This window comes from Octopus bimaculoides, chromosome 13 (assembly GCF_046866305.1).
Source record: "Octopus bimaculoides isolate indiv1 chromosome 13, ASM4686630v1, whole genome shotgun sequence".
Classification (NCBI taxonomy): Eukaryota; Metazoa; Mollusca; class Cephalopoda; order Octopoda; family Octopodidae; genus Octopus; species Octopus bimaculoides.
Window position 1 is genome coordinate 28,157,254 of NC_142940.1, and position 25,282 is coordinate 28,182,535.

A 25,282-nucleotide genomic window follows, 5' to 3' on the forward strand; every position below is an offset into this window, starting at 1 on the left:
CTGTCTCCCTACAATCTACAAAGCCTTTACTGCAATAATATCGCAGAAAATGAGTAAGCACCTGAAAGAAGACAACTTGTTTCCAGAAGAGCGGAAGGGATGCTGCAAGGGCTCATACGACTGTAAAGATCAATTAATGATCAATAAAGTCATAACTGAAGACAGCCGCAGAAAGAAGAAAGGCCTCAGAATGGCCTGGATCGACTACCGAAAGGCTTTCGACAGTGTTCCCTACACGTGGATCCTCGAAACACTAGCCATAAACAAGTTAGCACCAATAATTATAACATAAGACACTCTATGAATAAATGGCAGACAGTGCTACAACTCCAAACAAAAGAGGGACTCGTGAAAACCAAAGCCATCCCCATTAGAAGAGGATTATTCCGGAGAGACACGCTCTCTCCACTCCTGTTCTGCTTGGCACTGACACCTTTATCTGACTTGCTAAATAGAACTAGATGCGGGTACAAATGTTACGGCAAAACAATCAGCCACCTTTTATATATGGATGACCTAAAACTATACGCTAGAAATGATAAAGAGCTGGAAACACTACTACAGATAGTACATGGATTTACCAAAGAAATAGATATGAAATTTGGATTAGAAAAATGTGCCAAAGCAACCCTGAAAAGAGGAAAACTAGTTAAGAGTAACAACATCACACTAGATAAAGCCAATGAAATAAGAGAATTAGACCAAAGCCAGACATACAAATATTTAGGAATCAATGAACTAGATAGGATACAACAGACACAAATGAAAGAGAAAATAAAGAAAGAATACTATAGACGAGTTAGATCAATACTAAAAGCATAGCTCAATGCTAAAAAGAACATAATAGGTATTAACACTTAAGCCGTCCAGGTTATAAGTTACACCTACAATATCCTTAGCTGGACACTAAACGAACTATGTAAAATAGACAGGAAAACAAGAAAAATAATGACAGGATCTAGGATTCACCACCCAAAATCTGGCATAGAAAGGCTATATATATACAACGTACGAAGGTGGCAGGGGTCTTATACACCTGGAAAACTATTATAAAATATCCACCATAGGACTGAAAAAATACCTACTTCAGAAGCAAGGAAAACTAATATAAATAGCCACAGAACACGAGCAAAACAAAAAACTGTTTTCAGTATTTAAGGAAGCTAACAAATACAAACAAGAAATCATACTACCTAATAAAGAAGAAGAAGAAGAAGAAGAAGAAGAAGAAGAAGAAGAAGAAGAAGAAGAAGAAGAAGAAGAAGAAGAAGAAGAAGAAGAAGAAGACAAAAGCAATAAAATAAATGAAATCCAAACTAAAACTAGAACAACAACGCACCATGATAAAACGATGGCAAATACTGGGCTAAACTAAATGCAAACGAAATAGACAGAGAAAAATCCCAGTAATGGTTGAGAAGCTCAGGACTCAAAGCAGAGACTGGAGGATTTTTAAATGCTGCACAAGACCAAAGCCTCTTCACCAGAAATTACCAAAAACACATAATGAAAAGAAATATAACAAGTAACTGTAGAATATGTGGAGATCGACAAGAAACAATAAATCATATTATCTCTGGCTGCCCAGTCCTGGCTAAGAAGGAATATATCATAAGAGCACCACAGCAGGTCCTCCTATGCTATGCACGATGTCTCATTGAAACACGTGTGATCACACACGCAAAACCAACACCGGAAAGTTTACAAACTATATAAAAAAGAAATGGAACAAAATAGTAAGTACATATATTGAATAATCACGCATACACTCGAACGTGTACACAATGATATATACGTTTTGATACCCATAGAACTACACATGCATCTTAATGTTTACACAACTACGTGAAAATCACAGGACACACTCACGCATACGAAAACATATCGCAAACGAAGCAAAACCAAAACTTTTTTTTTCTTCTTTATTTATTTTCATTTTGTGAACAAACACAGACAGTGAACCATTCATAAGTTTAAAAGGCCACACACACACACACACACACACACAAAATACACTATGCCCGGAGATAAATCTATCAACAAAAAAGATACAGATGAATACCGATCTGCTAGCCTTAAAAAACTACGCTACGAGCAATGTTTACATGCTGAGAACTCGGTGACGGTGTTGTCTCAAAAAAATGACCCTAAACAGACAAATCCGTCCCCTAATGTCAACGCCAAAGCTCGTCATGCCTCAATGATAACAAGGCAGATCACAAACCAGATTGGTCGTCGACCGAATCACAAAGGGCCACTTACTCGAAATAGATCTGCTAGCCTTAAGAGGCTACGTCACGAGAGCTCGGAGACGGTGTTGTCTCAAAAAATTTACCCTAAACAGACAGATCCGTCCCCTAGCGTCAACGTCGAAGCTTGTTATGCCTCACTGTTAATAAAACAAAATATAAACCGACATGGTCATAGACCGGATTATAAAGGACCACTTACTCGGATAATGGACCAGATCCGAGACGAGAAATCTGCTACTGGTTCAATTCTTCCCGACACACAGGAGCTGGAAGTACCCCACAACCGGAATATTCCAACAGATGGCCATCCATGCTCGTCATCAAACAACCAAAAGAAAAAGAATGAAAAATGGTCTAGGGAAGATAATAAAGAAGTTCTTACAGCCTTCTACCATGCCATATATTTCCCTACAGATAAATCTAATACTGTACAAACCTACTTAAACTGCAGACAGAAACACCTTGAAGTAAGACCCTACATAGACAGTAATAAACTTGCCAACGTCAGAAGAAACATTATGAAAAAAAATTTACTAACTGAAGTAGAGATTGACCAAATTAAACAAGCAGTAAGGGATAAAAAGAATGAAACTGCAGCTAAAGAAGATATTACAGAGGAAATAATTATAAACCAGCCCAAGGCTGATGAAAATACGGTAATGATTGAAAGAGTTAAGGTAACTGATAGGCAAAGTGAAATACACTCTGAACCAACCATAACCACTAAGGCAAGTGAAAATCAAATAGATGAAGAAAGTCATACAGAAATCGACGCAACAGAACTACATGATCTAAAAAATCAAATCATGATTGAATGGCTGAAAATTAAAGAAACTAGTATGAATGAACGCGACACTCTCCCCAAAATTCGCAATTCTAACCAAAACCTGAAAATAATTGGTAAAATCCGCCTTGCACCTAAGGATATAATTTCAGCTAATGATGTTGATATTACAGATCTCAACCACCTGTACTATGCATCCGCAAGAATCTCAACGATTCTATGTGGTGAAAAGATTAGAAAAAGACAACACTCCCACAAAAAGCCTTCTTGGCAAGAACGCATTCAACACCAAATTAAGCTGCTTAGATCTGACATAGAATGTTTGAAAAACCTTAAATTTGACAAGAGTATCAAACCTACAAAGACCCAAAAACTAAAGAAAAAATATAATATGAAAACCATAGTTGACATTGATGCCACCATAGAAACCATCAAGCAAAAGGTATGTGCTAAAGCTGCTCGCATAGCAAGGTATGAAAAGCGTGTTAGATTCTTCCGAGATAACAACATGTTCAAAAATAACCCCAAAAATTTCTACAGGAAGATAGGGAAAACACCAGTAACAATAAAGTCTGTCCCATCAAAAGAAGAAGTGCAAGAATTTTGGAATAAAATCTGGGCAGAAGATAAAACACACAATGAAAAGGCGCCTTGGATTGATAGAATATCTACAGACCTAGACTCCTTAGAGGAGCAAAAGTGGGAGGGGGTCAAGGTAGAAGATATAAGATCTGCTCTCAGGAGGTCAAGCAAATGGAAGGCTCCAGGAAAGGATAAAATTCCTAACTTCTGGTTGAATGCCTTCCCAGAAAGCCATGAACTGCTAACAAAACTTTACAACGATGTTTTGAAAAATCCTAGTTTGATGCCTTCTTGGCTAGTTAATGGTTTAACATTCCTGCTTCCAAAAAATGAGGAAACAAACGAACCAAAAAATTATCGCCCCATAACCTGCTTAACAACAATGTATAAGACGCTAACATCTGTCCTAACCGAGTACACCTATAGTTTTTTAATAGAAAGTAGTATATTCCCTAATGAGCAAAAGGGATGTAAACGTGGATCTTATGGTTGTAAAGATCAGCTACTCATCAATAAGATGATCTTAGAAGATTGTCACAAGCGACACAAAAACTTGTCAATCGCCTGGATAGACTATAAAAAGGCCTTTGATAGCCTACCACATAGCTGGATTAGGAAATGTCTGGAAATGTATAAAATAGCTCCTACTCTGCGTAACTTTTTATCTGTAAGTATGAGATCATGGAGAACCACACTGATGTTGAACAATGACAATGAATCTCTAAATGCTGGAGATGTAAGAATTTCATGTGGCATTTTCCAGGGTGACTCACTATCACCACTCCTCTTCTGTCTAGCCCTAATACCGCTCTCAAAATTGCTCAATGATGCACAGTATGGTTATAAAATATTTGATAAAAATATAAATCATCTCATTTACATGGATGATGTAAAGCTCTTTGCACAAAATGACCAACAGCTCAAAGGCCTACTAGCGATTGTTAAACAATTCAGTGATGACATAAGGATGCAATTTGGCCTTGATAAATGTGCAAAAGCTACCTTTATCAAAGGAAAAATGACAAATACATCTACTGTGAACCTTGACCAGCAAAATGTCATAAAAGAGTTAGAACCAGCGGAGAGCTACAAATACCTAGGGGTAATTGAAGGGGACAATATCAAGCATTCAGTGATGAGGGAAAGGATCAGAAGAGAATGTTATCGCAGGGTGAGAGCAATACTGAAGACAGAGCTGAACGCGAGAAACAGGATCGAATCGATCAATGCTCTAGCCATACCAGTCGTGAATTACAGTTTCAATATCGTTAACTGGTCAATTACTGAAATATGTAATGTTGACAGAAAAATACGAAAACTGTTGACAATGCATAGAATGCACCACCCTAAGGCAGATATAGAACGTCTTTATCTGCCAAGAAAAGAGGGAGGCCGTGGACTTCTACAGCTGGCATTATCAATGAAGGTAGCCAGAATTGGCCTAGACACCTATCTGAAAAACTCTGAGGACTGGATGCTAAAACTTGTCTCAAAACATGAAAGCAAGAAAGCATCTTACTCAGTAACAAAACAGGCAAAGGAATATCTAAGTGAATTCCAATTGCAACAAATTCAAGAATTAGACGAACTAGAAACACCTGCAGAAAAAGCTAAGCGCTTGAAAACCCGTGCTAAAATTGCTGCCTTAGATATTATGACTGAAAAATGGCATGGAAAACCTCTCAATGGCAAATACCCAAAGAGAGCGAATAATGCAGATATTAACAAAGCCCTTACCCACCAATGGTTAATGGCCTCTGGCTTGAAATCAGAAACAGAGGGGTTTATCATAGCAGCCCAAGATCAATGCCTACCTACAAAGAACTACCAGGCCAACATATTAAAGAACGGCAGCTCCCCATTATGTCGTATATGCCAACAACAAAATGAGACCATCGATCATGTTGTCTCCATGTGCAGTCTGCTTGCGCCTACAGAGTATCTCAACAGGCATGATAGAGCTGCACAATATATTCACTGGGTAATATGCAAAAACCTGGACTTGCCCCATGATAAAAACTGGTGGGAACACAAACCACCCGCAGTACTTGAAAATGATCACATTGCACTCCTCTGGGACTTCACCATTCAAACTGACAGAAAGATAGACGCAAATAGGCCAGACATCATACTGAAAGACTTCAGACAAAAATCATGCCTCCTCATTGATATGACTGTCCCAATTGATATAAACGTATCTGTCAAGACCTACCAAAAACTGAGCAAATATAAAGATCTTGAAATAGAAATTAGCAAAATGTGGAATCTGAAGACGAAAACAATACCTATTGTCATAGGTGCCCTGGGAATGACAGCGAAACGGGCTGATTACTACCTAGCCCAGATACCAGGAAACCCCAAAATGGCTGAAGTTCAAAAGATCGTGCTCATGGGAACTGCCCATATCCTACGTAAAATACTGTCTATGTGATCTCAAATTTTGAAGCAAACACATAATTTTCTTATGGTTTCTTAAACATTCACTTGAACAAAACTGTACAAATCCAAATATATGGTACCCTAGGCATAACACCTACATGAACTTCTAACTTGTCTCTTGAGGTCTCTGGGTGAGACTTGGATCCAACTTGTACAAATGCAAACAAAAGTCAAACATAAAATAATAATAATAATAATAATAAATGCCCTGATGCAGTACCAGACAGTGGTTCTCATGGCTTCTTATCTTAACTGATTGGAAGTGTTATCATGTATATTGTTTTGTCTTGGTATAAAAGATGGGCTACAGCAAATATTTTGCTCAGTACCACAAATTTGCTTGTCAGTTGCTTGATCTTAACCAGTTGAGCATGTCCCTTCGTGGCTGACAATATGTGTATCACTGATCACGAACAGAAGTAGTGGGGGAGCATCATAGTCAGGTGTTGAGAGGAATTCTTTGGGGTTTGAATAATTCACCTTTGGAAACATGGGTACTTCGTTCGACATCCTCAAATAACCTTTATTCAAGGACCTTTTGAGCTGGATGGGCTACTCGACCTGAAGAAAATTGTAACTGGGCCCCACCTGCAAGGTCATGCGCTGTTTATCTTGATATGAAAACACTATGTTGCGCACATATGGCTGTGATGCATGTGCTTGGTGTACCCTTATCAGACGGGTAGTCATGATGGGTATACTGAGCTTCATATATTTTACCCCAGTGTCGCTTTGATGGCATGCACTGCTCTCTCACTCAATAATAATAATAATAATAATAATAATAATTGACCAAACATTGAAGACCGGACATTGTTGTAGTGAATTCGATCTTTCACTATGCTACCTTTTATGTACATGACAGTTTTCGCACAAATCTTCACTGCAAGCTTTGTTTAAGTGAGAAATTATTATTTCAAAATGAAATCAGAGTGTATGAGAAATGTTAGTTTATTGCCGGCGTTATCCAGAGTCCTTAATCGTGACTATGTCTTCAAATAGGTGATTGTAATAGTGATGTACCTTGAAATAGATAACTGAAGGAAAAGACATCAACAAAATTTGAAATAATGCGTGGTCTTTTTACCCTGCTTCTAAAAGGTTTTGCCACCACTACGTTTCATTTGTGGTGTTATTCTCTTTTCACAGTGTAATTTTCAACATTAATGTACGTTTTATATGTTTATTTGCGTATGTATAACTGCGTAAAGTTATTTACTTGTGTCAAGATATTTATAATTTGATTTTTACATTCTCATTATACTACAGCCATGATTACAACAACACTTTCTACAACAGAAAAAACTACAACAAAAATAACATCAACAATTGCTAAAGTTCTAAACACAACAACTAAAGTCACAACTAAAACAAAGCATCCGATTACAAAATCAACGACAGCAACAACTACCAGAGTGTCATCCTTTGATGGTAAATAACTTTTTGCTTTCTTCAATATTTCCCATCGTCTGATACTTTTAAAATTAATCTTACAAATCTGAAATAATTATTTACTTTATAAGTGTTCCTTTCACGAATTTTGCTATTATCATTCACAGCTTAATTTATTAATTCATTCAGTAATTCCACTCCGATTTGTAAGTTATAATTTTATGAGATACCAAAACCAAATACTATGGTTATTTCTTTTAAGCGTAGCATACTTATGATTTGGTAATATATAGCAAGGAATTGTATGCCATTAGATTGTAGTTTTGTGTGGTTATATACTGTAGAGGGACCTGGGGACGCGCAATTATATACTCATGGACAGAAATATAATCTAAAATACCTAAAGAATATGAGAATATAATAATTTTTTATATTGATACAAATCATTAATGTTGATAAGAAGTGTAATGATTTAACTCTCTGTGAATCGAAATTTATTCGATATTGTCTCTTTGCATGGTATTTGTATCTCCGATGAGGTATAGATTATTGAATTGAAACCAATTTGTGCTACTAGTGCTACTAGTGCTACTAGTGCTACTAGTGCTACTAGTGCTACTAGTGCTACTAGCGAAGGATCAAAGGAAAACTGACCGTCAAGTTCTAAATTTGAAATTTGGTTTTATTATCACACTGTACGGAATGAATTGTGATTTTCATACCTTTCTCATGGGTATTAACAGTGTGAGATAAGTATTAAAATAGCATCGAGGTGTAAATCTATTGTTAGTTTCAAGTTCGTTCTTTGGTAACTTACCAGCAACTTCAGATATAATAAAGATTTCTTACAATGAAACAGATCGAATGAAGTTAAATGACAAAAGTCGGAACTAAGCACTGTCGGAACAAAGCACTGTCGAAACAAAGCACTGTCGGAACAAAGCACTGACATCAATCACAATATACTGGAATAAATTAATGCTTTTTGATTTGTCTATTTTTACTAGGTGTAATTGGCTGTTACAAAGACTCTGAAGATAGGGCGATGCCAAGTAAAGTCTGGGAAAATCAAGCAATGACAGCCAAAATCTGTCGAGTAGTATGCGGAAAATGGGGATACAAATATGCTGGTTTGGAAGTAAGTAATTCATTCTAATTTATCTATAAGTTTACAGGTGCTATAGTGCAGGAGTGGGCAATTTACGTTCGCGAACCACATACAGCCCGCGGAAGCATTCAGCAAAATAATTTTCCAAGTCTATAATTTTCGTAAACTAATCACGGTAAACTGCTAGTACCAAAGCTAACTTGAACCGAGACTTGCTTCCTTTGTTTCACAGAAAATTAGCCGTGTGTTTTAATAGGCGGATACCTACTGCGCATGTGCCCGTTCATACACATGCGCAGTCCCTTCATACGCAACAGTTCTCTCTTTGCAACAGTAAGATCTGTAACGTTCCGACCCGTGAAAATATGGGCCCTCCTAAAAAGCGCAAAATCAAAAAAAAAAACATGATGTGCGTTCAATAAAGACTGGACGCACAAATATTTGTTCAGTAGCCCAGGGAATAAGGCAATCTGTTTACTGTCACGAGTCGGTTGCTGTATTCAAGGAATACAATTTGAAACGACACCACCAACATGGCGCGTTTAGTAACGAAATGTCCGAGGAAGACCGCAGGAAAAAAGCTGCAGTGTGTTACGAAACTGAAGAAACGACAGACCATATTTACAAAGCAGTCGACACTTCGGGATAATGCTACAGAGGCAAGTTTCATGGCAGCATACAATCTCGCTAAAAGCAACAAGCCATTTTCTGATGGCGAGTTTGTTAAGCAGTGCTTGGTAGATTGCGCAAGCGTCCCGTACCCTGATGCAAGAAGCAAATTCGAAACCATTTCATTATCAAGAAGGACTATGGTGCGGCACATAGACTTAATTAGTAACGAATTAACAGAACAGCTAAAGTCAGCGAGTAAAAATTTTGTTTGGTTTTCGTTGGCACTGGATGAGAGCACTAATAACCAAGACACTACACAGTTACTTATCTTTGTCCATGGAATTGATGAAGATTTTGTCATCAGAGAGGAACTACTTGGCTTGGAATCGATGAAAAATACAACCACTGGTCAGGACTTGTTTGAATGTGTTGTGGATTGTGTGGAGAAAAGTGCCTTGTCATGGAATAGAATAGCAAGCATTAAAACAGATGAGGCCAGAGCATTTACTAGAAAAAATGTGGGTATGATTAAACTTTCAGAGAACAAGTTAAAAACAGAAATATCCATGTGTGAAAATATTTGCTGTGGAAATCTTTTCTGTTTTCGGATCCACATATATTTGTGAGCAAAGTTTTTCTTGCATGGAAATCAACAAGAGTTAAAATAAATCTTCTGTGATTGATATAAACTTGCAGGCAGTGATGAGGATCTCAACAAAGAACCTCACTTCTAATTTCAAAAGAATTGTAAATAAGTGTGACAGGTTACATTTGTCTCATTAAATTACTTGTGCTGGCTGATTTGTAATTTGCACAAATTTAATGAAACCTTTTCTGTGTACCACTATTGTTTTAGCTTTATTTATTACTATGACGTAATTTGTACTTCGCATTTAATGAAGTGTAATGGTAATTAATGAATACAATCAGTTATAGAAGGTGCGGCTCTCTGCAAACTACGGCTCTCTCAAAGTGCCCCCCCCCCCTCCACCGAGCCAAAACAATTGCCCACCCCTGCTATAGTGGTATTTTATAGTGGCAGTAAAATATTGTCATCAAAGCTTTATATTCTGTAACAAATAAGAATTTGTGACATTCATTGATATTCTCAGTGTAAGTCAAGTAAGACATTATCTACTGTAAATTACTGCCTTTTCTATGACACTCATTACATATTTCTTCACTACTCCTTTATATTCTTATTTCAAATACTGCCAAATTCAACTGTGGTATCCATCTTCCTACGTTCCAGCAATTAAATCTACTGGCTATATCTCTCTTTTCTATGTATAGTTGTTTTTTTACAATTCGTTCAACATATCTTTAAATGATTTCAGGCATATTTCATTCCAGATTTTACAACCAATATCTGCATCGGTCTCAGAATGACTTAGACTTGAATAGTATGTACAGCAAATTTGCATATTAGCGGCAATACCCTAGCATGATGCCAAACCATGGATTGAAACAAATAAAAGAGTATAATAAACTCAAGTAGCAATTTTCTTACATTTATATTCAATTAGCTGGGACAAATGCCTATTGTTAGGTCCCAATGAGAATGTAAGGTGGTACGGATAGTTTGGCTAATTTCATCATATTTACTAGAAATAAACATCTAGATATCCATTTCATTTAAAACGAAAAAATGTGATGAGCCCAGCAAAGCAAGAGGTGAACACCTGGTTAGAACATATCCTATATTTTGATAGATCATCAGAGGAATGCATTGAAGGCAGAAATTAAAATTAACGACAAAGAGTAAATTCATGGACAGGATATATAAACAAGTAAGATTTTAAGTCCTGAAAGTGAGATAAAATGGCATCACTCAGTAATAAAAAAAAAGAACCGACCTTTTTAGGGAGTATTTCCAAATACTAATGATCACAGGCTAATAATTCGTGCAAAGATCCAAGATTACAATGATAAAGGCGTTGTGAATGAAATTAGTTCATGCTTGTTTATGCCGCAAAAGTAATACCATTGACACAACAAGAATCCAACTGATAGGCTCGTTTTATCGTAATAATCTTATGTCATTTATATAATAATGATTTATGTTGATATGAGTAGTTAGCTTAATCTTTGCAAGAGAAGAATGTAGAATATTAAAATCAGGGAGGTACCATAATTTTCATGGTTTTCCGAACAATTGTTTGTTTGTTAAAATAGTGCCAAGCTTTTCCTTCTGCACGTCATGAATTATGCATTAATCCCACTCATGGAAGGGACTCAACTGTACAATCAATATCATCAATAAGTGTGTCAATATATCGTGAGAAATAACTCCTTTCAAGCAGCTCTTTGTTATTAATAACACTGGTCAACAGTCAATTTTCATCAGGGATATTATATGGTGTTTTATATGTAGTTTTGTCCCTGGATTTCAAAAATGTAATCGGTTTCCTTCTATCAGGCACAGTTTTTCTGTAATTTTATGTTTTCATAATCTTTTCTTTTCATAAATTTTACTTTGTATTTAAGGTGCCAAGTCATCATCAAATTCTACTCAGGATGTCAAGGCATTGCAAGAACAGTCCTGATATATTTTGTCATGTCTGTGGTTCATTTACCACCAAAGCTCAGCAACGTGTCATCAACGGGGATCAAGATAAGAGTTGGGCCCCGCACATCATCTGCTCAGCTTGTTCAAATGAACTAAGGGATTGGTTAAATAAGAGGAAGAGAGCAATGCCGTTTGCAATACCTATGATATGGAGAGAGCCAAATGATCATTTCATGGGCTGTTATTTCTGCAGCGTTAATGTATGTGGGTTTACTGTAAAGACCAAGCATAAGATTGTGTATCCCAAGTTGGAATCAGCAAGAAGACCAGTACCACACAACGATGATGATCTTCCAATTCCAATACCACCAGAAAATGGCCTCCAGATGTCTGACAAAGATGTATTTCCTGAAGAAAATACTACTGCTGTGGAAGACACTGAAGTGGATGCAGATTTCACGATTGAAAATGAAGACGTACCACAGAAATTTTCTCAAGGATAGTTAAATGATTTAGTCAGAGACTTGTCATTGTCGAAGGATAAAGCTGAACTATTAGCATCTCGCATACAAGAAAAGCGTCTGCTTAAGAAAGATGTTTGTATTACTCATTTCAGGAAGAGAAATAGGGATCTGACTTCATGCTTCTCTGTTGATGGACCACTTTGTTTCAGTAATAACACTGATGAATTATTTCGCTGTTTGTTCCAAGAGCATGTTCCAGCTGAATGGCGCTTATTCATTGATTCATCTAAAAGAAGCCTCAAGGCAGTACTACTACACAACGGCAATAAGAAACCATCCATTCCCATAGGACATTCAGTGCACATGAAGGAGTGTTATGAAAACATGCAAGTACTCCTCAATGCCATAAAGTATATAAACTACAGCTGGAAAATCTGAGGAGACTTGAAAGTGATTGGAATGTTGATGGGAATGCAATCTGGGTTCACGAAATATTGTTGCTTTTTATGCCTGTGGAACAGTCGTGCAACTAACAAGCACTATGTGCAATCAGAGTGGCCTTTGCGAAAATCATATGAGCCGGGAGTTTCTAGCGTCCAGAGCAAGCCACTTTTAAACCCAGAAAATGTTCTTCTTCCCTCTCTTCCCATAAAGCTTACCCTCATGAAACAATTCGTGAAGACACTTGCCCGGAAAAGCTCAAAAGGTTTTGAATATGTGAAGGCTAAATTTCCAAAAATCACCGAGGCAAACTGAAGGAGGGCGTATTCATAGGTCCGCAGATAAAAGAACTCTTGAAGGACAACCACTTCCTCACAGCACTGGATGAGATTGAGCTTAAAACATGGGAACCCTTCAAATGGCTCTGTGAAAATTCCTAGGCAACAAGAGATCTCTAGAGTTTAGAAATGTAGTGAAATGACTTCTAGACTCCTACGCTGCAATGGGCTGTTGGATGTCACTAAAAGTCCATTTCTTTGATTCAAATCTGGACCTTTTTGCAGAGAACCTTGGAGCAGTGTCTGATGAGCAAGGGGAACGCTTTCATCAAGATATTGCATCGATGGAACAACGATATCAAGGATTTTGGAATGCAGGAATGTTAGCTGACTACTGTTGGATGTTATACAGGGATGAACCTGAGACAAAACACCATAGAAAGTCCAAATCCCAAAGATTTTAAGTTGTTATGCATTCGAGTGTATTCTAACTTATTTGTACACAATGATTTAAATTTTGTACAATAAAAAGCCATGAAATTATCGTATCTTGTATTAATTATACCTTATATAGACATGCTTTACGTATCCTATACGTTAAGACAGCAAGTATCATTAACATGAAAATGTGACATGATAGAGGAAATCGGACTTCAGATTCGTAATCAGCATCAAAAATTAACCCAGAAAAGTCAATCAGCAACTCTGATGATTAAAAAAAGTTTCATTTTGTTGACCAGTGTAATCGTTCGCCCGATTATTACAGGCGCCTTGGGTCTCTCGAGATCAGGCATTCCTTATTGTAAATGATTAAGAGATATTCTTTCATTTAGTTTGTGGATGATTATTAGAAATTGGATAAAAAAATAAAAAAACTTCATTCGGCATTTTAAAAAATAAGTTATGTCTCAGTTTTCTTCTTTTGTTAGTTGTTACCGATTTCACATTCCTTCACTAACTTGATGGCAATATTTCAAACAAAAATCGACTCTGGCATAAAGGGACGTGACTAAATACATCATGACTGTTGTTCAGTGCTCTACTAACAGCAAATTTTAATTAAAATATTCCCGAATTCTTTCAGGATTCAATTTATTGCTATTGTGCTAATAACTATAGCAAACACGGCGTCTTGGATAAGTCCAAATGTTACTCCAAATGTCCGGGTAAGCCATCCGATATATGTGGAGGCCGTTACGCACTATCCGTATATTTTTCAGGTAAGAAATTTCGCACATATTTGTTCTTTAATAAAACCACTTAGCAATACACTACAAAAAAACACAGTCTTATACTGTTAACACATGCGAGCTCTGTAACACATGCGAGCTCTGTAACACATACGAGCTCTGTAACACATGCGAGCTCTGTAACACGTGCGAGCTCTAAACCATGCGAGCTCTGTAACACGTGCGAGCTCTAAACCATGCGAGCTCTGTAGTTAATGTAATACAGACTAAAACTCCGGGAAAACACCTACTAACTTAGTCATGATATTGAAGACAACTAAAGAAATTATCGGCTAATGACTTGACACCAAACCCACAACATAATATTCCATTCTCAGTTAAAACTATTTCACTCCATTAGTAAGTAGTGTTAGTAAAATACCAGCATTAAGACACCCATTAATCACATGCTTAGTATTCTTAATTTTTATGACGATCCGGTATGAAGAAGACGAAACAGCTGCAGAAAATAAAACATCTGCAGAGCATGAAACAGCTGCCCTCAGATATTATGAAATTCATTTTATTCTTAAACACACTTTACTAAACTATAACTTTATTAGAATTATTAAATTATATTGTCATCATCAAGTACATTAATAATTTTTTCTTTTTAAATTTTAGTTCTTTTTGTAAAGAAGCAAGGTAAGAAACTATTAATATATTTTGAATTGGTTGGATATCTTTGTTGTTTTTAATAAGTTGTCCTTTAGCTATAGGTCATTTCTGATCCAGAAACACCTATAATCAAAGCTGTTCCGGCCATGACTAGCCGTCTTTTCTTTGGTTCCAGTCTAAATTGAACTACATTACTCTGCGTGTCCGCCTTATTTTAAGATGGAAAGCTGCGATTTTTAGGTGATTTGGCTGCTATTTCTAGCAGATCGGGTGAAGGCATAAATAGACTTCTTCGTTGACAGTTCTTTTGTATAAATCGTTGTTTGTGCTGCCTTCTCATATGTTCTTTCGTCTTATTGTTCATAGATAAGCCGTGATTTTTATCAGCTCGTATATTATATTTAATAATCATTATCTTATCACACTAAGGCGGCAATCTGGCAGAAACGTTAGCACGTCTGTTCTTACGTTCTGAGTTCCAATTCTGCAGAGCTCAACTTTGCCTTTTATCCTTTCGGGGGTCGATTAAATCTTATTTACCAGTTACGCACTGGGGTCGATGTAATCGACTTAATCCCTTTGTCTGTCCTTGTTTGTCCCCGCTATGTTTAGACCCCTGTGGGCAACAAAAAAATTAATATTTCATCACTCTAAGGCGGCGAGCTGGCAGAAACGTTAGCATTCCGGGCGAAATGCTCAGCGGTATTTCGTCTGTCTTTACGTTCTGAGTTCAAATTCCGCCGATGTCGACTTTTCCTTTCATCCATTCGAGTCGATAAATTAAGTACCAGTTGCGTACTGTGATCGATCTAATCAACTGGCCCCCTCTCCAAAAATTTCGTGCCTTATACCTTGACTAAAAAAGAATGTTTCATTACTCAAATGAATTAATTATTTTGTATAAGCAGATTACATCGGCTGTTTTCATGATAAAGCCATGTCGAGGGTAATGACAAGCAGAATTTGGATGAGTGAAAATCTTACTATAAAGAATTGTCAAAATAAATGTGGCAAATGGAATTACAAATATGCTGGATTGCAGGTGAGTGCATTCCCTATTTTTGCAGTTTTTTCCAGACTTCTTAAATATCTGTTAATGTTTTTACACTTCTCTTGAAACTTACCACTTTAAAACATAATTAAACCCATTTTTTTATTGTTCCATCTCATTGCTTATATAAAACTTATTACTTTGAAAATAATTTGATAGTATCGCACATACACCCTAACACATTTTATTAGAAAATCAGTCAGTTTTCAAATTGCATCAGAAATTTGCAAATAACTTCTTGTTTTAGAGTTTTAAAATTAAATAAGTTATAAAGTGACTTTAAGAAATATTCATCTGACCTCTTTAAATGAAGATCTTTCACAGTTGGTTTCTCATCAGGGTTGTATTTTCTCCTTTCCTCATTTATCACAATTACATTGGACTGATACAGACCAGTGAATGCATCTCACATTCGTTCTCATCAATTCCTTGCATATAACATTGCTTTTTAACAGCAACATTTTATATTTTCTATTGTTCCTACACCTAGATAAAACATTGCAAACTGATTTTCAATTGGTCAACATGTTGAAATATAAATTCATATCAATTGTAAACTGACTTCATATTCTTCGATTCGCAAATCATTTTCAGAATCTTTAAAATTCATCATTAAAAAAAATCAAAAGATGATGATATAAGTATTTAAACGTTATTAACGAGTGAGATGTAAATAATTAAGAATATAACATCTATCAATTTGTTAATAGCATTTAAGATCACCTCTTTTCTGAAATGAAAAGTCATTTGAAATAATTATTGTTAGGATTTTCTTTTATTGCAAACTTGTTTTATATATGTATGTATGTATAGATAGATAGATAGATAGATAGATAGATAGATAGATAGATAGATAGATAGGTTTCTTTATTAGCCACACAGGGCTCAACACAGAGTGGACAAAATACAAATGTAGAGTTTTTCTTTTCGAGGGGGTCGAAAACAAAGCAGAAAAAAAAACAAAAGTGGGGACAACGATGAAAAAAAACATCGCAAAACGTTTGGGGTATTTACAAAAAATACGAAATAATACAAAAAATTCCCAATAAATGGGGAGGTTATCCGTGGAAAGAAAAACCTACGAAAAGACCACGGTAACCTCGGTCCTTAGTGTCACAGTTTGTTAAATAAAATTTCTTTTATTTATGCAAGAAACGTAAGTTTTATAGAATCATGGTCAAGGTGGCTTCGTCATTTATACGTGCCATTCTTGCTACATGTATCCATCTTTTTTCGAAACATTTGCTAGACAACACTTGCCTCTCTACTCTCACCTTCCTTTTCAAGTGATACTTGAAAAAGTTGATGAGAGATTGACCAGAGAGGAAAGTATTTGTCTCTAATCCTTTCAGACGCGTCCACCAGATGCATTCTTTCGCCATAGCCACAAGTACGATAAATACAGCTCTTCCTTCCCGTTTAAAGGAAGGAGGCGTGACGATATTGACGATAGACTCGGTTGACAAACCGACTCGTCCCACACGCGACAGCAGTCGTTCGACATAAGCCCACAGCTCCGAAATGGTTGGACACTGCACGAGTGCGTGCAGAACGGTTTCATCGCTCTGACCGCATCTCGGGCAGGTCGGCCCCGCATTTCGCGAGCCGTGTCTATAGAGCTTATCCCGAACGGGTAGCGCCTCTCGGTAACACTGCCAGGCCAGGGATCTCTGGAAGTTGTCCATAGGTCCCGGCCCGAAAGTCGTCCTGAACAGGCGGGTCAGGTATTCCTCGTCGACGCCCAGGTTCGCCCCGAGATCGTCGTCGCACCTGCCCTCCACTAATCCCCTATAGAATGACTTCGTTGTGATGCAGCCGCTCAAGGTCGACCCGGGACGGCAAAGTTGTTGCAGAGCAACGCGACACTCACGGTGCCATTCGCCATTCCTCGGCCTCTTTTTGATCCACGACTGCAGCTCGGTCATGGAGACGAGTTGCGGGAAAGCGCGTCGCACAAACGGCGACCACACCTGCTCACCGTCGTCTACGTAGAGCCGGAGATGTCGCAGTCTCAGCGCATGTCTGCGCATCATCAACCACGGCATGCCCAGCCCTCCTTTCAGCGGGTGTTGGCAACAAACGGATCGCCTCACCATCCGAACGCTTTCTTTCCACAAAAAGCGGAAGAGGATGCGCTCCATTTCGGTGATGGCGCGATCGGGACAAGGCACGACGGTCAGGCGGTATTCGATGACGGACGCGATGTACGCGTTCGCCACCTCCGCCCGACCTTTTAGGGACAGCTTCCTCTCGGACCATTGCCGGCAGAGAGTGGCCACCCTACTCGTTATCTCGTCCCAGTTCTTCTCCGTTTGCAGGTCCAGACCGAACCAGACTCCGAGCAACTTGACCGGACCGTCCGTCCAGCGTCCCACTACTGAGGCGCTGCCGGACGGTATGGGCTTGCTTCTCCAGGTGCCGAGCAGCAAACCCACCGACTTATCCCGGTTGATTTTCGCTCCCATCACCGCTTCGTAGTCTTTCAGCGTCTCGCCGACAAGCTCGATGTACTTGTGGCTAGACGCTATGACGGTGACGTCGTCCGCGTATGCCGACACGCTCGTCCCGCACCCCAGTTCTCGCGGGATGCCCCTCAGCGTCGCCAGCTTCCGCAGTAGTGGCTCGAGAGTCAATACGTACAGGAGCGGCGACAGGGGGCATCCCTGACAAACCGAACGTGCAATGTCGAAGGGTCCCGATAGACGTCCATTGACGCGAACAACCAAACGGATACCTGTGTACAAGGCAGCCATCCAGCCGCGGAAAACGGGACCGAAGCCGGCCGCTTCGAGGACGGCCTCCAAGTATCGATGGTCTACCCTATCGAAAGCTTTGGATTGATCCAAATTGATCAGGGCCCCACTCATGCCAGGTTCCTTAACTACCCTCTCTATGATGTAGCGCATCAGATGGAGGTTGTCATGGATGCTCCGGCCCGGCACGGCGCACGTCTGCTCCGTGCCGACCAGTTTCTCGATGACAAGCGCCAACCGCTTGGCTAACACCTTGGCCAAAATTTTCATGTCTGCATTGAGCAGAGTGATGGGCCTAAAGTTATCTATGGCGTCCCCCTTGTTTGGATCTTTCTTCAGCAGCGTTACCGCTCCTCAGCTCACAAAACCGGGAATGCTCCCGTTCTGCTGCCAGTTGCAGTACACGGCCGCCAAGACGTCTCCAAACAAGTCTGGCATACAGTTGTAAAGCTCGTAGGGCAGACCATCCAAACCCGGAGATTTTTACGTCGAGCAACCCGCCATCGCGTCCCTCACCTCCTCCGCCGTGATGACCCCTTCGCAGCACTCCGCCTCTCTTGCCGAGAGTCGTGGCAAGCTGTGCAGGTAGGCATTAAAGTCCACCCTGCCTTCTCGCTCGCCACTCCTCTCGAACAGTCGGGCAAAATGCCGCTGAAACGCCTCGCACATCTTGCTCGGCTCGAGCAATTCGCGCCCCTGTTCGTCTACCAGAGACCGGATGGTGGTTCTGTTACCCCGCTGCGCCTCCGCCACCCGGGCCTCTCGTTCGGCTCCAACACCTTCATACCTCAGAGCACGCATCCTTGCCCTGACAGCACACCCTTCGTGTTTAGCATTGAAGTGTTGGTCGAGGGCCAACCTCGCCGCTAAAACGTCGGATGCGACGCCACTTCGCAATGCCTCTTCTAACTTTATCACTAGCTCCCCCTCTACTCTGTTCCTCTCTACAGCTAGTGCCCTGCTATACCTTATTGCTTCCGCCCTTACTGCTCTCTTGATGGCAAACCACCATTTGTTGTTGACGATGGCTCCCGTCAAAGCCCTCTTTACTAACGTGCTAATCCGGTCTCTGAAAACCTGTCTCGACGGGAAAGACGCGTTTAGTTTCCAGTAACCGGGACCCTGCCTATGTGCCTTATCTAAGTCTAGCGTACATGTCACAAGTTTGTGATCCGTGTAGCTGACTATGTGGAACTGTGGACATCCTAAACTATCTCTATCTCTTGTCCTACACACTATCCTATCTAGATACGATCTCGACGACCCAATGCGGTTGCTCCAAGTCCACGTTGGCACATTTGGGTGGTCGAGTCGGTACCTGTCAGACAACTGGAAGCGTCTGAGCAGGTCTATGAGGCCTTTGCATCCCCTTCTAGTTTTGTCACTCCCCACGTAGTCTAGATGCGTGTCCAAGGTAGCATTCCAATCCCCCACTAAAAGTAAGGGACGAGACGTTCCCAGGAATACTTCTAGACGTCGAAAGAAGTCTGACCGACCTGTTAAAGGAGGCACATAAACTGCCAGCAACCGAAAAGCGCCTCCATCGCTGCCGTCCACATCTAGGACAACCAGTCTACCCTCCGGGTCCGTAAATATCGTCTTTAGTTGAAGATCCAGACTCTTGCGAAAAAGAACCGCCGTGCCACACAGAGCTGCACACAGAGGGGGGAAATACAATTGTAGAGCTTTTCTTTTAGAAAAAAAAAGGATCAGAAGGGATCCTGTATCACAGAAAATGTTTAAAGTGTAAAAAAGGTAACATTACGTTTATCCAGGGAGAGAAAAGCTTATAGAAAAGATCACGGTAACCTCACCAGGGAATAGACACATCAGAGCAAGGTGCTCTCTCTCTCTTATTATTTTTCTCGATTTACAGGATCATGCTCAAAGAGGTATCGTCACTCGCACGCACCATCTTTGCTACATTCACCCACCTTTTATTGAAACTTTCACGAGACAAAACCTGTCTCTCCATTCTCACCTTCCTTTTCAAGTTATACTTTAAAAAGTTGATGAGCGATTGGCCAGAGAGGTAGGTTTTCGTCTCTAATCCTTTCGCTCGGATCCACCACACACATTCTTTCACCATCACCACCAGTATGATGAACACTGCCTTGCCTTCCCTGTTGAGGGACGGTGGCGGAGCAATTTGTACAATAGACCCGGCCGACAGGCGGACCCGTCCCACACGTGACAGCAGCCGTTCGGCATAAGCCCACAGGTCGGAAATCGTTGGACACTGCATGAGTGCGTGCAGAACAGTTTCGTCGCTCTGACCGCATCTCGGGCAGGTCGGTCCGGTGTGTTTCGAACCGTGCCTGTATAGCTTATCCCGAACGGGTAATGCTTATCGATAGCACTGCCAGGCCAGTGATCTTTGGTGGTTGTCCATAGGTCCCCGCCCGAAAGTTGTCCTGAAAAGGCGGGTCAGGTGTCCTCGTCGACGCCCAGATTCTGCCCGAGATCGTCGTCGCACCTCCCCTCCACTAATCCTCTATAGAATGCTTTTGTGGAATTAAAGTTGCATAAGTTTGGTCCCGAACGGCAGAGTGGCTGGAGAGCAACGCGACACTCGCGGTGCCATTCGCCTAGCCTAGGTCTCTGTTTAAACCACGATTGCAGTTCGACTAAGGAGACGAGATGTGGGAAAGCGCGCCGCACGAACGGTGACCACACCTGCTCACCGTCGTCTATGAAGCGCCGGAGATGTCGCAGTCTCAGCGCATGTCTGCACATCATCAACCACGGCGTGCCCAGCCCTCCATTTAGTGGCTGTTGACAACAAATGGATCGCCTAACCATCGGAACGCTTCCCTTCCACAGAAGCGGAAGAGTATGCGTTCCAGTTTGATGATGGTAGGGTCGGGACAAAGCACGCCGGTCAGACGGTATTCGATGACGGATGCGTTGTACGCGTTCGCCACCTCCGCCCGACCTTTTAGGGATAGCTGGGTGAGAGTGGCCACCTTAGTCGTTATTTCGCCCCAGTTCGGAGAACCATTTGGAGGTCCGGACCGAACCAGACTCCGAGCAATTTAACCGGCCCGTCGGTCCAGCGTTCCACAGTGGAGACGCTGTTAGACGGCATGGGCTTGCTTCTCCAGGTGCCAATCCGCAAGCCCACTGACTTATCCCGGTTAATTTTTGCTCCCGTTATCGCTTCGTATTCTTTTAGTGTCTCGCCGATCAGCTCGAGGTGCTTTTTGACTCGACACTATGACGGTGACGTCGTCCGCGTATGCAGACACACTCCTCCCACATCCCAGCTCTCGTGGGATGCCCCTCAGCGTCGCCAGCTTCCACAGTAGTGGATCAAGAGTCAATACATACAGAAGGGTCGAGAGGGGGCATCCTTGACGAACTGAACGCATGATGTCAAATGGTCTGGATAGATGACAGTTTACGCGAACTACCGAGCGGATGCCGCTGTATAAGGCAGCGATCCAGCCGCGGAAGACGGCACCGAAACCTACCGCCATGAGGACAGCCTCCAAGTAGTAATGGTCTACCCTATCGAAAGCTTTTGATTGATCCAAATTGATCAGCGCCCCACCCATGCCAGGTTCCTTAACTACCCTGTCTATGATGTAGCGGATCAGATGGAGGTTGTCATGGATACTCCTACCCGGCACGGCGCACGTTTGCGCCCTGTCGACTAGTTTCTCGATGACAAGCGCCAACCTCTCGGCTAACACCTTAACCAAAATTTTCAAATCTGCGTTGAGCAGAGTGATGGGCCTAAAATTATCAATGACGTTCCCCTTGTTTGGATCTTTCTTTAGCAATGCCACCGCTTCTCGCTTTACAAAGACGGGGATACTCCCGTTTTGCTGCCAGTTGCAGTAGACAGCTGCCAAGACGCCTCCAAACAAGTCTGGCATATGACAATAAAGTTCGTAGGGCAGACCATCCAAGCCTGGTGACTTGTCTCCCTTGCAGCCTGCCATCGCATCCCGTACGTCCGCGGCTGTGATGGGTCTTTCACAACACTCCGCTTCCTTTGCTGAGAGTCGTGGCAGGACATGCAGGTAGATACTAAAGTCCACTCTGCGTTCTGACCCACCAGTTGTCCCGAACAGTCGGGCAAAGTGATGTTGAAAGGCCTCGCACATCCTTTCAGGCTCGAGTAATTCGCGCCCTTGTTTATCTGTCAGGGACCTAATGGTGGCTCTGTTGCCTCGTTGCGCCTCCGCTACTCGGGCCTCTCAGGCCGCTCCAACTCCTTAGTCCCTCAGAGCACGCATCCTAGCTCTGACAACGCATCCTTCGTGTTTGGCATTGAAGTGTTGGTCGAGGGCCAACCTCGCCGCCACTACGTTGGACGCGATGCCAGTTCTAAGTGCTTCTTCTAATTTCTTAACTAGATCTCCCTCTATTCTATTTCGGTCTAACGCTAGGGCCTTACTGTACCTAACCGATTCTGCTTTGATTGCATTTTTTAGGGCATACCACCATCTGTTGTTGATGATGGTACCCGTTAATGCTCTCTTAACTAATGTGCTAATCCGGTCCCTGTAAGCCTGGCGTGTCGTGAACGACGCGTTCAGTTTCCAGTAACCGGGACCCTGTCTATGTGTCTTATCTAAGTCAAGCGTACAAGTGACAAATTTGTAGTCTGTGTAGCTGACTATATGGAATTGTGAACAACCTACTCTATCCTTATCCACTGCCCTACAGAATACCCTATCTAAATACGATCTGGACGACCCGATGCGGTTACTCCATGTCCACGTTGGCACATTCAAGTGGTCCAGTCGGTACCTGTCAGACAGTTGGAAACGTCTGAGCAGGTCTTTGAGGCATTTGCATCCCTTTCTATTGCTATCGCTGCCTGCGTAATCTAGATGCATGTCCAGGGTAGCGTTCCAATCCCCCACTAAAAGTAAAGGTCGAGACGTTCCCAAGAAAACCTCTAGACGTCGAAAGAAATCTGGCCGGCCTGTTAAGGACGGTGCATAAACTGCTATCAGTTGAAAAGCACACCCATTGCTCCCGTCATCATCCAAGACGACCAGCCTACCCTCCGGGTCTAGGAAAATTGCTCTTACTTTGAAGTCCAAACTCTTCCGAAGAAGCACCGCGGTGCCTCCTCTACTCATTCTCGGCAGACACAGAGAAAAATAAATGTCGAAATGTCCGCCGAACATGTGTTGGAGGGCCCGCGGGCTGTGGAGTTTAGTCTCGCTGATGGCTATGATAAGCAGATTTTTGTGACTTGATGTCATTTAATAGGTACCCTTGTTTCCAAGGCGAACCCAAGCCACGTACATTTATACTGCCTATTTTGAGCATGTTCCTATCAAAATTGGTTTTACACACGAAAGGAAAACGAAAGAGAAAAGGAGAGAGAGAGTTACTTACTGTTCGAAAGTTCTTTGTTCTTCACCTCACAGTCTTCTCTCAGAAGGTTTTTATACATTTTTTTTAATGAATATTTTTGGAATCTCCCTACTGTATCCAGGTAGAGAGATTTCAGTGTGCGGTATGTGTTACGTGTTATGTGTATGATTTTGATGTGTTGTGGTGGTGTTGTGCGTGGGTGATTGCTTGTTTTTGTGCCATTTTCTGTTATGTCAGTGTTTGACCTAATGTATTCCATTAGGTCTGGATTGTTTGTGTTTATAGCTGTCAACGTTCTTAGGGGGTTGTGTGTTGGTGTATTTGTGTTGATGTTTTTGTTTTCTGTGGATGTGTTGGTTTCAGGGCTGGTAAACCTCCCCGCTTTGTTTGTTTGCTTTTCTTTCCTTTTTTTTCCTTCTTTTTATTTTTCCTCCCGTAGCCAATTGCCAATCATCTGTGTCGTCTGGAGGAATCAGAGGGTGGGAGGGGAAGGGTATTGGGGTTTATTTTTGTGTGTGTTGATTTTGTTGTTGGTGGTGTTGGTGCTGTTTGGGTTTTTGGGGGTGGGATGTGAGTCTTTTTCGTTTTCTCTTCTTCTTGTGGGGTGGGATGTTGTTGTTGGTGGTGGTGATGGTGCTGGTTCTGTTCTTGGTGGTACTGGTAGTGTTGTTGTTTGGTTCGGCTTGCCTGCTGGTTGCTGACGTTTCTGCATTTCTTTGTACAGCTGCTTGACCAGTTGTGCATATGGCGGTGCGGGCAGTAATGCTGGTTTTTTGTTCTGTTTTTTTTTTGTGGTTGTTGTTTTTCTTGATCTTGTTGTTAACGTTATTGTTGCCGTTGCTCCTGGGCTACTGGGCATTTGCTTCTTAAGTGAGTTTTGCTACTACAAACGTAGCAACTTGGCCTTCTGCCTTCGACGGCAACATGGAAGCTCGAATCCTCTGTTAATTGGATTCTGTGAGGAATTTTTTCATAATTGACTGGATCAACTTGTACAAGAAGTTGAATTTCCTGGACAATCCAGTTTTCATGGTTCAGGGCAGTGACTTCCAAAATATTTATTTCCTCCTCTATGTCATAACATATGGCAGATACCAGCCATTTTACTTGTTCAGGAGGCACATTGGTTATTTTTATTTTTGTCACCCTACGACCAAGGTACGTATGGATCATGAGCAGATTTTCGCCTGGAAACGACTTTGTGGAGAGGTCCTTGGCTCGCTGTTCGCTATCGAATCTCACTTCGATTGTTGCGAACCTGTTTCCCCATATGGGCCTTAAACATCTCTCAACATTTTCCTAACTAAATTTTTCAGGAGTCTTTGTTTTTGTGTTGAGCGTTTTATAAATAACTGGGTTTTTTTTTTTTTGCAATGTTTTTTGTAATGTCTGCGGGTGTCTGTAGATGAATTGTTACTTCGTTTTTGGCG

General features: G+C 41.1%; 1 protein-coding gene across 9 annotated transcripts in view; it reads left to right on the forward strand.

The window, feature by feature from the left end:
• LOC106869731 (uncharacterized) overlaps window positions 1–25,282 on the forward strand; it is a 179,232-nt gene that overhangs the window by 32,042 nt on the left and 121,908 nt on the right. For 8 of the 9 annotated variants that reach the window (XR_016244001.1, XR_016244002.1, XM_089361593.1 and 5 more), the window contains exons 5-9: window positions 7,327–7,488; window positions 8,457–8,587; window positions 13,946–14,081; window positions 14,715–14,735; window positions 15,614–15,750. Coding sequence is in view for 7 of the 9 variants with exons in the window: in XM_089361593.1 (XP_089217719.1) it covers window positions 7,327–7,488; window positions 8,457–8,587; window positions 13,946–14,081; window positions 14,715–14,735; window positions 15,614–15,750 (587 nt within the window). In the remaining 2 variants the exon portion in view is untranslated. The remainder of the gene's footprint in view (window positions 1–7,326; window positions 7,489–8,456; window positions 8,588–13,945; window positions 14,082–14,714; window positions 14,736–15,613; window positions 15,751–25,282) is intronic. The other variant, XM_089361589.1, reaches the window with a different exon arrangement.